Consider the following 14,992-nt stretch of genomic DNA (forward strand, 5'->3'; position numbering starts at 1 on the left):
GAAAATGATTACAATTTAAAGTTATGAATTTTCAGCTGCCATTAGGCTACTCTTTTATTTCAGTAAGTATACCCAAATAATTTAGCAATATTACACAGTCCTTTAAACTTTAGTTGTTTTGTTTTAAGATTATTGACTCATTGTGTTGAATGCAATATGTGTTTTGCTTATAATACTTTATAGTTTGATTTCAATTATAGCAAGGCTTGCTAAGATTTCCGTCACACATTTAAAAGTTTATCATTTACGTAACATCACGAAAGACCAAAAAGAACAGAAATGTCATCAGCTCAAAGATATCTGAGCAAAATACGATTGGACTAAAATATTTTGCGAAGTTCAATAACAACACTGACAACAACAACAATATAAATATGGAAAAACAACAGCACTGTGTAGTAATGTAGCCTACGTGTACTGAAAAGCTGAAAAGCTCATTTAAAAAGTAGGCCTATTTGTTGGCCAGTGGTTGTTTTTGTCTATATCATATAACAGTCAAAATAACAAAGAACTTCATTGTTTTTGTTCTGTCACAGTACATGGCACTCGGACATGACCTGGCTGTTGGTACGTGTTGATGGCTGTAGGTCATTCCTCTGTCCGGCGGCTAGAGCCCCACTGTGTTGTCATTTGAATACAGAGACACGGCCAGACAGCACATGCTCGGCAGCGACTACTGCTGCAAACCAGGAAACTGTGGGCAGGACGAATGAAAGAGAAAATGAAAGCAGCCGACACAATGATCCAGCTCAAATTCAGGTAAAGACACAGCACTGAACGGTTAAAATGAGTGTGTTCCTCAATAATGTTGTTAGTAGATGCTCGTCCTACTTTACAGAGACCACATCATCGCGACACAAACACATGCCAGAATAGAGCTAGAGAGCTTGTACTGTATCACAGCAGATGTCAATGTATTAACGTGAACAGGCTCACGTTACAGAGTGAGGTCAACATAGAACGCTCAGTGTTGCCATGTGTGTTATTTTAAGAACACTCGATTGTTGTCTTTTATTTTAATTAGCATTTTGATCATTCTAACATGTGCTAGATTCTACAGTGCTTCGTGAATGATGAATGAGTGGGAAATGGAAAGTAAAGATGAAATGTAGGTCATTTTTCGGTCAGTTAAATTAAAAAGTTTTTTTTTTGAAATAATAATGTATTTAAATGATATTTAATTTGCTATATTTAGTCAAATGAAAGCTTATGGGTTTTTAGATTTTTAATTTTAGTCAAACACCTGGTCTTATGCCTATTAGCAATGGTGCAAACTACCTACTGTAAGTACAAAAATAATTTAAAATTAATTTAAATAATTTTAAAAAAGATAGTTTCAAGATCACAGGAAATTTTGGAAATATTAATGTCTATGTTTATTAACATTTAGTTTAAAATATGTCAAGTCACCTTTATTTATATAAGGCTTTTAACAATACAGATTGTGTCAAAGCAACTTTCCAATATCAAAATAGGAAAATAGTGTCAATAATGTAAAATGACAAGATTAAACACTCAATTTTCAGTTAAAGGCATTTCATTATTGGATTCAATGATGTCATCGTCCAGCTCAGTTCAGTTTAAATAGTGTCTGTGCAATTATATGTCGGTAAGTTAGCAGCATAACACCACAGCTTCTAGTGTGATACAATAAACTGTCAGAAATTTATAAAAATTAATGAGAAGGATTTAACTCACCATGCATGCACCCCACTATGCAAGTTTGTTTCCACCACAGGATGAAGAAAAAAGGTTAATATTATTTTCTTAAATTTTCAATTTCATAGCGGAAACAAAAACATAATTGTGAGATGTAAATTCATAATTCAGAGTAAAAAAGTGAGTTTTGTTACACATTAAATCCCTCACACTCTTACAAAACAAATTTAATGTAGTGCACAAATTGCTTTCATCCTATAGAATACAAGTATGCAGACAATTTACAATTAATTGGTATTTCAAGTTTATTTCAACGTTTGCAAATTAGAGGGACACAACTTACCACCACAGACGAGGAAGGACCAATATACAGTGATTTAGTATTAAGTGCAGTAAAAGTAAAGAATACTCCAATTATTTACTCTGCACATGAGTGCCAACTTTGCTTTTCTCTCCACAGGACACAGTGACCATTTCTAAAATGCAAAAGTGATCACCATCAAAATCAGCAATACCAAAAACCTTCATTATGCATCTCTTGCTTGTAATCCTGCTCTTTCTGGAGTCACAGTTTTGTGTCCAGTCTTCTGACAGCAATAGTTCTGCTGGTGATAACCTGGCAACAAACGGCCTTCCTTTTCCATGGAGTAAATTGCGCCTGCCAAACTACATAGTACCTGTACATTATCATCTACTTATTCATCCCAATCTCACCACCCTAAAGTTCAACGGTTCTGTGAAGATTGAAATCGATGTCAAAAACAACACAAACTGGGTGGTGCTGCACAGCAAGAACCTCAAGATCTTCACCGCCACTGTTCTGGACGAGCACGAGGCCCATCTGTCAGACAAAGTGCTCTCGGTGCTGGAATATCCGGCACATGAACAGATTGCCATCTTCTCCCCAAAGATTCTGACCTCTGGGGAAAAATATTTCCTGTATTTGGAATTTGGTGCACCGTTAAGTGATGGCTTCTATGGATTTTATAAGAGTACATATAGAACAAAATCAGGGGAGACAAGGTAGAGTAAAACTAACTGAAATGTAACATTATATAAATCATACAAGCACAAACGTACAATAGAATAGATTGCAAATCATTTCTAAATAATCAATCTAAATTTTCTCCCCTAAAGGGTCCTGGCGTCCACCCACTTTGAGCCCACATCTGCCCGAATGGCATTGCCATGTTTCGATGAGCCCATTTTCAAAGCTAATTACACTGTCAGAATTAGGAGGGGCCCGCCACACATAGCTTTGTCCAACATGCCATTAGTAAGCTCAATTTACACATCTACTTTATCAATGTAGAGACAATGTAAGTCAAATTTACTTTGATTGGAAAAATACATGTGGATGGGATAACATTTTGAAATTCTGAAAATATATTTTCTTTTTTATCTATTTTATCAATGTATAGGCCCATTTGTAGAATCAAATTTACTTCAAAATTATTATTATTATTATTATTAAAATAATAACATTAGTTAATTATAATGAATAAAAATTCAGCAATTTTGAAAAATAATTTATCAAATACATAAAATGTGGTCTATCATTTTAAATTTTCAAAAATATTTATTTTATAGGAACAAACTGTGGAAATCGGCAACGGTCTGTTTGAGGACCAGTTTGAAGCGAGTGTGAAGATGAGTTCGTACCTGCTGGCCTTCATTGTTTGTGATTTCAGATCTGTCAGTGGGATGACTGCAACTGGAATTAATGTAAGTAACTTTTCTGCTTGTATGACGTCTTCATCACAGGCTCTCGGGTGAGAAATGCATTTTGAATGAGCTGTTTTTTCTTCTCCCAAAGATTTCAATTTATGCAGTTCCAGAGAAATGGCATCAGACACACTATGCTCTTGAGGCTGCTTTGAGGCTTTTGGAGTTTTATGAACAATATTTCAACATACTTTATCCACTGCCAAAAATGGGTGAGTACATCTCTTACCTTTCCTTGCAATGTTTCAATGCATAAGTTATATGATGTGCCTTTGGATATTTACACTGTTGTTTATTTTATGATGTGTGCCAGACCTGATAGCGATTCCAGATTTCCAGTCAGGAGCTATGGAGAACTGGGGTTTGACTACTTATAGGGAGACGTCTCTTCTGTACGACCCTGACATCTCATCAGCCTCCGATAAGCTCTGGGTTACCCTGGTGATAGGACATGAGCTGGCCCATCAGGTTATCTATAAAATACATTCTCATTTGCATCTGGTATTAGCTAAACCAATGAATTACAGGAGTATAGTGCTATTAAATGCAAGTAAGTAATTGAAAGTTAAATGTAAATATCTTTATACTGTTTTTCTTTCTTTCTTTTCCCCAGTGGTTTGGTAACCTTGTGACCATGGAGTGGTGGAATGACATATGGCTGAATGAAGGCTTTGCCCGATATATGGAATTTGTCTCACTTGAAGCAGTATATCCAGAGCTTAAAGTTGTATGTTCAAGCTTTAGATATTTCTGCCTGTATAATAAAAGTTGTAATGTACAGCCAGGCGGTCATTATTGTAAACCCTGAAGGGTGATCAAGACCCACGTGTATCACCATGAAGGGGTTTATTTTGGGATAACGACCGCCTGATTGTATATATGCTTATACAACATTTCCCATTTTCATTTTGCTTAATTTGACGTACTAAAATAAATAAAACTAAAATAAATAAAAAAACTAATAAAAATGATCAATCACCAAAAACATACTAAAACTGGACTAAAATGAAAATATAAAAAATAATTCAAAATATTTATAGAAACTGTAGTAGTATTTCAGTGATACTAAAATAACACTGATTACACAGCTCACTAAAAAGATAAATACATACAGTGTAGATATGAAATAATGATTTTAAGTTTTTAAATAATTTTTATCAAGATGGCATTATATATCGAAACGAGAGGGAGCGAGTTTTGGCTAGAAGCAAGCTTGACAAGAAATACTTAAAAAATAAATAAATAAATAAATACTCACACCAATACTTCAATAAACAAACTGGTTTTAGAGTCTCGCATGCTTTCTTTTGCATGTTAGGAGGACCACTTCCTGGACACCTGTTTCGGAGCTATTGGACGGGATTCTCTAAATTCTTCCAGGCCAATTTCCAGTTTAGCTGAGAACCCTACTCAGATAAAGGAAATGTTTGATACAGTGTCATATAATAAGGTAGGAAAATACTTTAGCAATGTTAAAATGTTCACCATTTTGAATTATTTTTTTTATCAAATTTATCTGCTTTATTACTGAATATTTAAGGGAGCATGCATTCTCCATATGCTGAGGAATTTCTTGACAAACGAAGGCTTTCAGAGTGGCATAATTCGGTACCTTCGGAGGTTCAGGTACAGCAATGCCAGAAATGAAGACCTGTGGGACAGCCTTATTAAAGTATGTCACTTCTTCATCCCCTGCCTTTTTTTCTGTCATACATTTATAATGCAGCATCAAAACATTAACTCACACTCTCTCTTTATACTCTCTGTACAGACGTGTTCTGAGGAGGATTTTACAGCAGGAGAATACTGTTACAGCAGTACCCAAGCCACTAAAAATGCGGTAAAGATGTCACATCATGAATAAAATATTAGATTTTTGCTTTTTATAATTCACAGCACTCCATAAACACAGAATACAAATCATGAAAGACATTTTTCAACATGTGTTCTTGCACCTTGAAGGTGATACTTTCTAAATATCTCCTTGTGTAATTCTTTGCATTGTAGTATCGTTTTGCTGGGGAGCATATAGACCTGAAGAAAATGATGTATACGTGGACTCTACAAAAGGGCATACCGCTGGTCACGGTGAGGCAGCAAGGAAGGAAACTTTATGTTGGGCAAGAGCGCTTCTTAAAGATAGTCCTGCCCAATGATCCCTCATGGAATTCACTTCAAGAAGGGTAAAATCAAAAATCACATGGGTTCATTGTTTAGTTCAGTAGTTCTTTCACTCTTTAATATTTATACCACAATTTTAAGGGCAGTAAAAATATGACTGATAGCACTTATAACAGAAATATTAAATTATTTTCCATAGCTACCTGTGGCACATCCCTTTGACATACAAAACAAGCCACTCTGAACATGAGATGAAGCACGTATTGACCACAAAATCAGGTAAGATCTGGCAAAAAAAAAAAAAAGATCACACATTTATATACGGTAGAGGCAACTGAGGATAGTCGTCACAAGGAAGTTGTGACAAGCGTTTAAGTCTAAAGGTTTTAAAGTTTTAAGTCTAGACAAAAGTTGTTGTTTTTTCCATAAATATCCCAAAAGAATGGTTATATATTTGTGTATGTTGCTTTTTATATTGATCTTTTTTGTTTCCTAATTGTTTTTCTGTTTAAATTTATTTTAAAAGCTAATAGGTTTAGGGCTGTCGCGAATCGTCGATTTTATTCGACCAGTCGATTTTTAAAAATCATCGGCTGAGTCTCAATCAGCTCCCTAGCTCATGAATCAGTTGATCGTGTACACGAACTCGGTCACTGGTAAGTCCCCTGACTCACTGCACGTGACAGTGATCACTTGAATTCCAGTGACATGATTACGTACAGTGTCAACGGACACCATGTTGAACGTCACCGCTTGAATCATAGACTGTAAAAAAAGATGGACGACACGTCTCTGCTTCCTTCCACTGTAGAAAAGTGAAGCCAAAGCATCTCAGTATGGCCGCTACCCAATCAACCATAACGACACGCAGCGTTTTTATAGCATCAAATTACTAGCTAAAATCAAACTTACCACAAAAATGAACAATTGAACATATATCAGCGTGATAACAACTATCTTAAATGACCAAAATCATATTTTGGAAAATTGTATTGGAAGTGTAGTTAATTTTTTTGTTTTGACTCAAGTCCCATTCGTTTACATGGAGAGGGCGGGGTTTATGACCTGTACTGCAGCCAGCCACCAGGGGGCGATCAAAGAGCCCGCAGCTTCACTTTCCAGTACGAGTGAGACACTCGGCTTGAATTAATAAACAAGACAGGACCGATCTCTTTTTTATATTATTTTTTATTCTCTTTAAACACATCGTTCTGTTGCATCATGTTCTCACAACTTTTCAGCCGCATTTTAATTATAAATGTTAAATAAATTGTGTTCATTACCTGTCTAGCGATGTGTGTTTATGTTGAAATAGATGAATTATGTTGAAAAAATGGTTTGTCTTTTCAAATCTTCCATCGCGTGTCATATTTATCGAGTTGGCTCGTGTGGTTTATGTTTCACGTTTCAGAAATGTGTCGTTATTTCCGGTAAGGGAGTATAGTCAAAGAGACTTTAGGTGTGTTCGACTTCATGCAGCGCCGTACAAACCGATCGGCAACTGACTTGAAGCAGTGCATGCTGGTTAGAAAATTTGTCCGACTTGAACCGGCGCCACGTCACTGTCACGTGTGGCATCAAAGTACCGCGAGAGCGTTTCGAGAGCAGCCGGTTCACTCAGCGGAGCGACTGCAGGAGCGCTGATGACCACACAGCTGTTTCACGATTGGCCAAATTCACCACTGTTTCTAACATCTTCAAATATACAGCTCACAAATCTGATCTTACTTGGAAAATATCGCATTCATGTGAACAAATGGACTAAAGCTAAGCTTTGAACATTTTATAAAAGAGATTAAACAATATGGTTCTACGTTTGATACAATTAAGAACAAAAAAGCAAGAAAGACCTATGAAGCTTTTTGTTAAAATTGTTGTAATTGTACCCCTGGCATGAATTGTTTCACTTAATCTTAAGAATGTTTATTTGTTTTTGTACTTGCTTGTACAAACCCTTGTATAATTTTTGCATAATAATACAAAAATGCTGCTCACAAAAATGTTTTTAGAGCAGTAAAAGCTTTTTTACTGTATAGTCACAATGTTATATTGAGTTACATTTAATAATAAAAAAACACTGATAAAAGCAAATATACCCCCCCTTTATTGGTATTTAAATAGTAGCTATATGTTTATGTTAAACTTTATTATTGAGCAGATGGCCCTGTATTAAGCAGTATATAAAAAGTGTTTCTGTTGCTCATGAAAACATTTCTGAAACGTCCGTGCATTTGGCAAATATTGCATGTTATTCACTTCATCTGTGATAGAGTATCCAAACACCTCGAGAGCATCACTACTGGGAGCAGAAAGAGTCAAGTAGGGATAACTGCAGGCTTGAGCAATGGGCGTGGCGAAAGGTTAGGGCGTGCCAAAAGGTAGGGGCGTGGAGAAAGGTCTTAATGATTGGTCGACAAAGCTGTCTGTCAGGGTGTGAAAGAGTCGACTTCATGTCTCCCGGACTGCAAGCGGCTGCTCTCGCCGATCGGTCTGTGCGGCGCTGCATGAAGTCGAACACACCTCTTGGTGAGCGCCGATGCTCCCTAGTTTTTGCGGTGCATTATGGGATTTTTCAGGGAGCGAACGCTCCAGTGCACTGGAAGGGTTTCGCGATTGAGACAGCCCTTAAAATGTACGACTCCCTGATCAGTGCCCTGACTACTGAACAAGGGAGCTGATTGAGACTTCATTTTGCTCGCGACGACTAACTGGCAAAATACCGGAAGTGGCGCGTTTCACGGACGAGAATCCATAAAACACATTATTAGACTATTTTCTAAGGCTGCATGATATATTAAACCAATTTAAAAATCATTATTAAGCATAATTGTGAATTCACAAACACTATGATTTAATTAAATGATATGCGATGCAGTTCACACAGTATATGCGCTTTAATTATTAACATGTGTGCAGGTTAAGCACGTGCGTCTTACAGCGGCTCTGTTCACAGTATTACACAGAAACTTATCATTTACATGTGGAGCATCTCAAACTCATCTCTGCTGCTGCATGCTGTTGTGAGTTTGGTTTATTATAACCTTCATCCTGGAACGCAACGCGCGCCATTTTATCCGATTTGTAAGGTAAATCATTTATAAATCTACACAAACACAGGAGAATACATCGAGATTTCAAAATTAAAGCTCAAACCCTCACTTTGACTTTACACGGTTTGATGTCCACATATTCATTTAATTACAGTGGCTATAGCATTTCTGTCCTAAAGAAATGGCCAAATATTAAAGATTAAGTGGACATTTGAATTAAATGGTGCTTGGTCAATATTAAACAGTAATGTGTAAAAACAATCATCAGGTCGTGGGTGCCCCTGCAGGCCTTTGTTGTTATGCGTAATCTACATTAGCTCTGCTGTTTTTAATACATTATGTATTTTAACAGTTTTGCTCAATAAAACCATATGATTTCTTGCTTTTGATACTTTATTTAATATAATTATTTAATTATTATTGCTTTAAACGCTATTGTTCACTTACATCTATGTCTATTACCACAAAACAATTTATTATTATTACAGGGCCCTATGAAATCCGTTTTATTTACTTTTACTTTACTTACTTTTGTCATTTAGCAGACGCTTTTGTCCAAAGCGACTTACAAATAAGAAAAAGTAACTAAAACTAAAAAGTTACAACTCTATAAATACTATCTACCCACATATTTAAGAAAATAAAGAAATTAAATAAAATTAACACATGCATATAACAACAACATTTCAATAATAAACATATCAATGAAAAAATTAAATAAAAAGCTACTACTATCCCTTGCCGGTGTCCCTGCCCGGTGGAGTCGCACGGTAGAGTCGATGGTCTTTACACTCTTTGGTCTTCACACTAAGAGGGCTTCACACGACGGCTGCCGCGGTATAATAACCTTTATTATACCAAACCAACAAATGATCATTTCAATTCAGCTGGACCCACTTTCCTGTTTATCAACTACAAATGGCCAAGCAAGTGCACACACTGACAAGATACACGATACAGTACGAGACCAAACGCGATTTCAGCAACTCTCATCCTAGTAAACAAAATAAGCGTTTCCTAGCAACGGCAAATGCGCTAAACACTGAGACAAGTAAATACACTTACGAGCTGATTTTAAACTTCCGCTGATAGACTGCTTCTCTTAAAGACCACTTCATTACACTGCCTTCTGCTGGCGCTTGAACCCACTTTCCTGTTTATCAACTACAAATGGCCAAGCAAGTGCACACACTGACAAGATACACGATACAGTACGAGACCAAACGCGATTTCAGCAACTCTCATCCTAGTAAACAAAATAAGCGTTTCCTAGCAACGGCAAATGCGCTAAACACTGAGACAAGTAAATACACTTACGAGCTGATTTTAAACTTCCGCTGATAGACTGCTTCTCTTAAAGACCACTTCATTACACTGCCTTCTGCTGGCGCTTGAACCCACTTTCCTGTTTATCAACTACAAATGGCCAAGCAAGTGCACACACTGACAAGATACACGATACAGTACGAGACCAAACGCGATTTCAGCAACTCTCATCCTAGTAAACAAAATAAGCGTTTCCTAGCAACGGCAAATGCGCTAAACACTGAGACAAGTAAATACACTTACGAGCTGATTTTAAACTTCCGCTGATAGACTGCTTCTCTTAAAGACCACTTCATTACACTGCCTTCTGCTGGCGCTTGAACCCACTTTCCTGTTTATCAACTACAAATGGCCAAGCAAGTGCACACACTGACAAGATACACGATACAGTACGAGACCAAACGCGATTTCAGCAACTCTCATCCTAGTAAACAAAAATTTATTTCCAAATTAATTTTTTTTTTTCAATTTTCTATAGTCTGTTTTAATGGTTAAATTAAATTTTATTAATCAAACAGCCTGTCTAATTAATTGAGTTTTACAGTTTTATCTTTACAAAATTCTGTTTTCCATTATTTTCTGGAACCATTAAATTGTTCCATTTAAATTTTAATAATCAAAAGCTCCAATTAATTGATCTCATATTTAAAAAAGTATTTATTTTTTCTTTTTCTTTTTTCTTTCAGAATTACTGCACATTTACATTTTTCACCTAAATAAATTCTGGTAATTAATATTTCTGGTAAATACTCCTTTAAAAAGTGTTTTTTGATTATAATTGTATTATTATTAGATTAGAACATGTGGATATGTTGTCATTCTCACACTATAATACTGAACTTTGACTATGAGATGGACACTTGCTTCTTGCACTTTATTTTGCTCTTTACTTTTGCTTTAAAAAGGGATTTCATAGAAATTTGGATTTCATTTGGTTTAATAAAATATTCTTTAGTAAAATTGTTGATTTTTGGGGGGGAAATTAATTGTTTAGATTAAGCGATTAATCGATAAATTAGTCGATAGATTAATCAAAATAAAAATAGTTGTTAGTGGCATCCCTAAATAGGTTATTTATGGCAGGTCCCATTGTGGCCACTTACCCACAGTCTTATTATATTATTATTTATATACTCTTATGCCTATTGTTTTATTAATATTTTGTCATATTTTTACTTTTTTGGGGGGTCATTTTATTATATGCTTTTGTCTTTTTTTTGTCTTTTTTTAAGTTTTCAGGTTTAGTTTTCTAGTTTTACAACCCTGCTTACCCCATATAGTGTAAAAATATCTTTCTGCCTGTAACATTAAATGGCATAAGATAAACTAGCCCTAGTCTCCCCAACACATGTACTGTTTATACATTTTACTGTACATATACCAATATCTCCAACCCAGATGTGTTGACACTGGATGAGGAAGTTGACTGGGTGAAGCTCAATACTGACATGAATGGATATTATATTGTCCATTATGACGAGGAGGGCTGGAACGCCCTGACGGAGCTGCTGAGAGTAAACCACACTGCTCTGAGCTTTAAGGACAGAGCCAGCCTCATTCATAACGCCTTCCAGCTGGTCACGTGAGTTAACGTGCAGTGCATTGCTCTCATCAACTAAAGTTATAAATAAAGCATATCTCAGCTCACAGGGAAAACAGGAAATTCTATATTAGCTAGCAAAATAAGCACAACTGTATTATCCTATGAGCTCATTTGTAATGTTACTTGTTTTGTATTATACAGTGCAGGACGACTGTCACTAGACAGAGCTTTAGATTTGATCGGTTACTTGAAGTCTGAGACCCACAATGTTCCTCTCCTGCAAGGGCTTGGCTATCTGCAATCATTCTACAAGCTGATAGAGAAGCGAAACATAGCTGACGTTACTCATAATCTGAAGGTATGACACAAACATTTCCTGGAGTTTAATCGAATTTACTTGTCCTCATTCCTCCACATATCTGTCAAAGATTCTTTCATTTCAGTAAGGCTGCTTGCAGACCCACCCGTTGAGATCCTCAGAGACTTCTTGTCTGAGTCTTTTTTTCATCTTGTTTGTGTGTATAGCCACTTTACATCTGGTTTTGTCCTGCAGACCTACATCTTGCAGTATTTCAGAGATGTGATTGACAAGCAGACGTGGAGCGATGATGGGACAGTCTCAGATCGGAGACTGCGTGAAGAGGTTCTTTCCCTTGCATGTGATTTCAATTATCCACCGTGTTTGGAAAAGGCTAAGCAGCTCTATGATAGCTGGGTGGACTCTAATGGTACAATCAGGTGACTTGGCAACACAGTATTTGTTTCCGAAATGACACCCTCCAATATATAATCACATTTTTATCATTTTAAATGATTTTGGAAGTAGATTTCTTAACAGCTGACTAGTGCTTTACAAAATATACAGCTTACCCACTGATGTGTCTGAGACGGTTTACATGGTTGGAGCCCAGGATGACAGCGGTTGGGCCTACCTTCTGGAAAAGTATGGTGTGTCCATGTGTGAGACAGAGAAGAGCAAATTTCTCTCAGCTTTGGCAAGCAGCAAGGACTCTAAAAAACTATCAAGGTACATTTTTATCAATAGATTGAAAGTCATGTGTATGTATAATTGTACTACCATTTGGGGCCAGTAAGATGTTTCTGAAAGAATTATTGTTTATTGAGCAACATTGTATTAAATTGATCAAAAGTGACATTAAAGACATTTATAATGTTACAATGTTAGGTTACCATTTTAAATAAATGCTGTTCTTTTGAACTTAATTTAAAAAAATCATGTCAGTTTTCACAATTTTAAACAGAATTTTTTTTTCAATACTAAGAAGAAGAAGAAGAAATGTTTGAGCGGCAAATCAGAATATCAGAATGATTTCTGAAAGATCATGAGTAATGAATGACTGCTGAAAATTCAGGAATAAACTGTAATAATGTTTCAAATTTTAATAATATTACAGTATTACTGTTTTTTGATCAAATAAATGCAGAGACTACTTTTAGACTTATTTTAGACTAAAGGGATAGTTCACCCAAAAATGAAAATTCTGTCATTAATTACTCACCCTCATGTCATTCCAAACCCGTAAGACCTTCATTCAACTTTGGGAAAAAAAAAAAAAATTATGAAAAATATATTTTTTATGAAATCTGAGAACTTTCTGACCCTCCATAGACAGCAAAACAACTGAAACGCTCAAGGCCCAGAAAGGTAATAAGGGCATCGATAAAATAGTCCATGTGAAATCAGTGGTTCAACTGTAATCTTATGAAGCTGTGAGAATATTACTATTTTAAAGATGGCATTGAACGTGATTGTTGCACTGCTGTCTGTGCAGGATCAGAAAAGAACATTTAAAAGAAACATTACAAAGTTACATTAACATTAGTTTTAAGAACATTACAAAATCCTATTATATTATATATGAAATACACTGATAGAAAATGAAATGCAGAATTGCTCAGTATGATATATGCAATGCTTGATTTTGGACTTTATTTACTAGGGGTTAAAACATATGAGTGGCATTTAAATCTAACATTATGCAATGCCTTGTATGTCTCTATCCTTCTTGTAGATTATTACTGCTTGGAATGGGTGGAACTGTAATAAAAACACAGAATTTGCCCAGTCTCATATACATGGTGGCCAGAAATCCAGTGGGCCATTTTCTGGCATGGGATTTTGTGAAAATACATTGGAATGAACTGGTAGAAAAGTAGGTGCCATTCTCTGCTTTTTATTTAGGTTAGAAAGATGCAGTATAACACTAGCTATGATGTACTCATAACTGTGAATGTAAGATACTTGTGTCTCATTATCAAAGGTTTCCACTGGGATCTTTTGGAATCAGAAGTATAATTGTAGGCACTGTAACTCAGTTCTCATCCACTGAGGAGTTGAGAGAGGTGGGTTGTTTATTTGTTGTTTAGAGGGAATGGTTATCTGTTTTGATGGTTCATTTACAGCATTGCGTTTTGTTCTTTCTGTGTTGAGGTTGAGGATTTCTTCAAGTCCATCACAGAGCAGGTATCTCAGCTACGTGTCATACAGGTGGCCACAGAAAACGTGGAGAAGAACATTATGTGGCTCACGAGGAATCTAGAGGCCATGAGGACTTGGTTGAAGCAAAGACTCAACTAAAATGTAAAAAGAAGACCAACATTTCACATTATACTAGTTTTTACTAGTTTATTGGTTTTTGGTTTATTAATCAGTATCAGGATCAGCTCAGAAACTCCACTTTTCAAGTTTTGTTTTTTAGATTAACGGCACATATAATGCATGATGGGTTTGCTTTTTTGGTTTACTTAAAGATGTTTAGAAACAGCTATGCCTTTTCAAACCTCTAATGGTTTTGTCTTGGTGTTTTTCTTTGCCTCTGATTGGTCTCTTGACAGCTGTGCCACATTTCTAACTAATGTTAATAGGACACTGCCTATTAATTAGTGGCATAAAATCATACTTGAAGACACTGAACATTAATGAACTGAATAGGGTTTGGAATAAAAATAAAGAATTTTTTTATAAGGGTTGATGCAACCGAGTCTAGCCAAAAAACAAAAATGTGTTCTTATGAAACATGACAAAGACAGAAAATGTATTAAAATAAAGTATGAAAATAAATTTAAACTTTTGTTAAAAGAACAGTGCTTTTAGTTTTCATTTACTGAAATCACTTTTTGGACATTTCACTTCACTAGTCTTGTTTGGTATCATCACATTACTTATTATACACACATATTTACTAAGAAATTTTGGAATTGAGAAATTTGGAATTGATTCAAAAGTGTTTAGCTATCATTTGCCGACACACAGAACAAACTAACTTGAGCTTCATTAGGTTTGCTTCAGATTCGCTTTGTTTGCTCCTTTATCTGTCATGCTCAAAACACTGTTTAATGTTGGTTAATATCATAAGTTAGGTGATGCAGCTATTAATAGACCAAAATTCAGCCATTACAAAACGTGATAAAGTAATAACAATTGACAGCAACTAAACTGAGGAGCATGAAGATGATGATAAACATCTATTTTGGGCACAAATGTACCCAGAAGTGAGCTAAATCTCTCAAAACCTCCTTTTGGGAATGTCCTCATTTGTGAAATACT

General features: G+C 35.7%; 1 protein-coding gene across 1 annotated transcript; it reads left to right on the forward strand.

Moving 5' to 3' along the window:
* Positions 1-632: 632 nt before the first annotated feature.
* Positions 633-14,521, forward strand: LOC306869380 (endoplasmic reticulum aminopeptidase 2-like). The gene is made up of 19 exons (XM_079416140.1): positions 633-759; positions 2,120-2,682; positions 2,797-2,935; positions 3,250-3,384; positions 3,476-3,596; positions 3,698-3,852; positions 3,998-4,111; positions 4,703-4,834; positions 4,925-5,056; positions 5,156-5,224; positions 5,392-5,567; positions 5,705-5,784; positions 11,280-11,463; positions 11,626-11,782; positions 11,978-12,162; positions 12,290-12,451; positions 13,458-13,598; positions 13,707-13,788; positions 13,877-14,521. The coding sequence occupies exons 2-19, from the start codon at positions 2,189-2,191 to the stop codon at positions 14,021-14,023; spliced, it is 2,805 nt and encodes a 934-aa protein (XP_079272266.1). The 5' UTR covers positions 633-759; positions 2,120-2,188; the 3' UTR covers positions 14,024-14,521.
* Positions 14,522-14,992: the final 471 nt, after the last annotated feature.

This window comes from Barbus barbus, assembly GCF_936440315.1.
Source record: "Barbus barbus genome assembly, chromosome: 5".
NCBI lineage: Eukaryota > Metazoa > Chordata > Actinopteri > Cypriniformes > Cyprinidae > Barbus > Barbus barbus.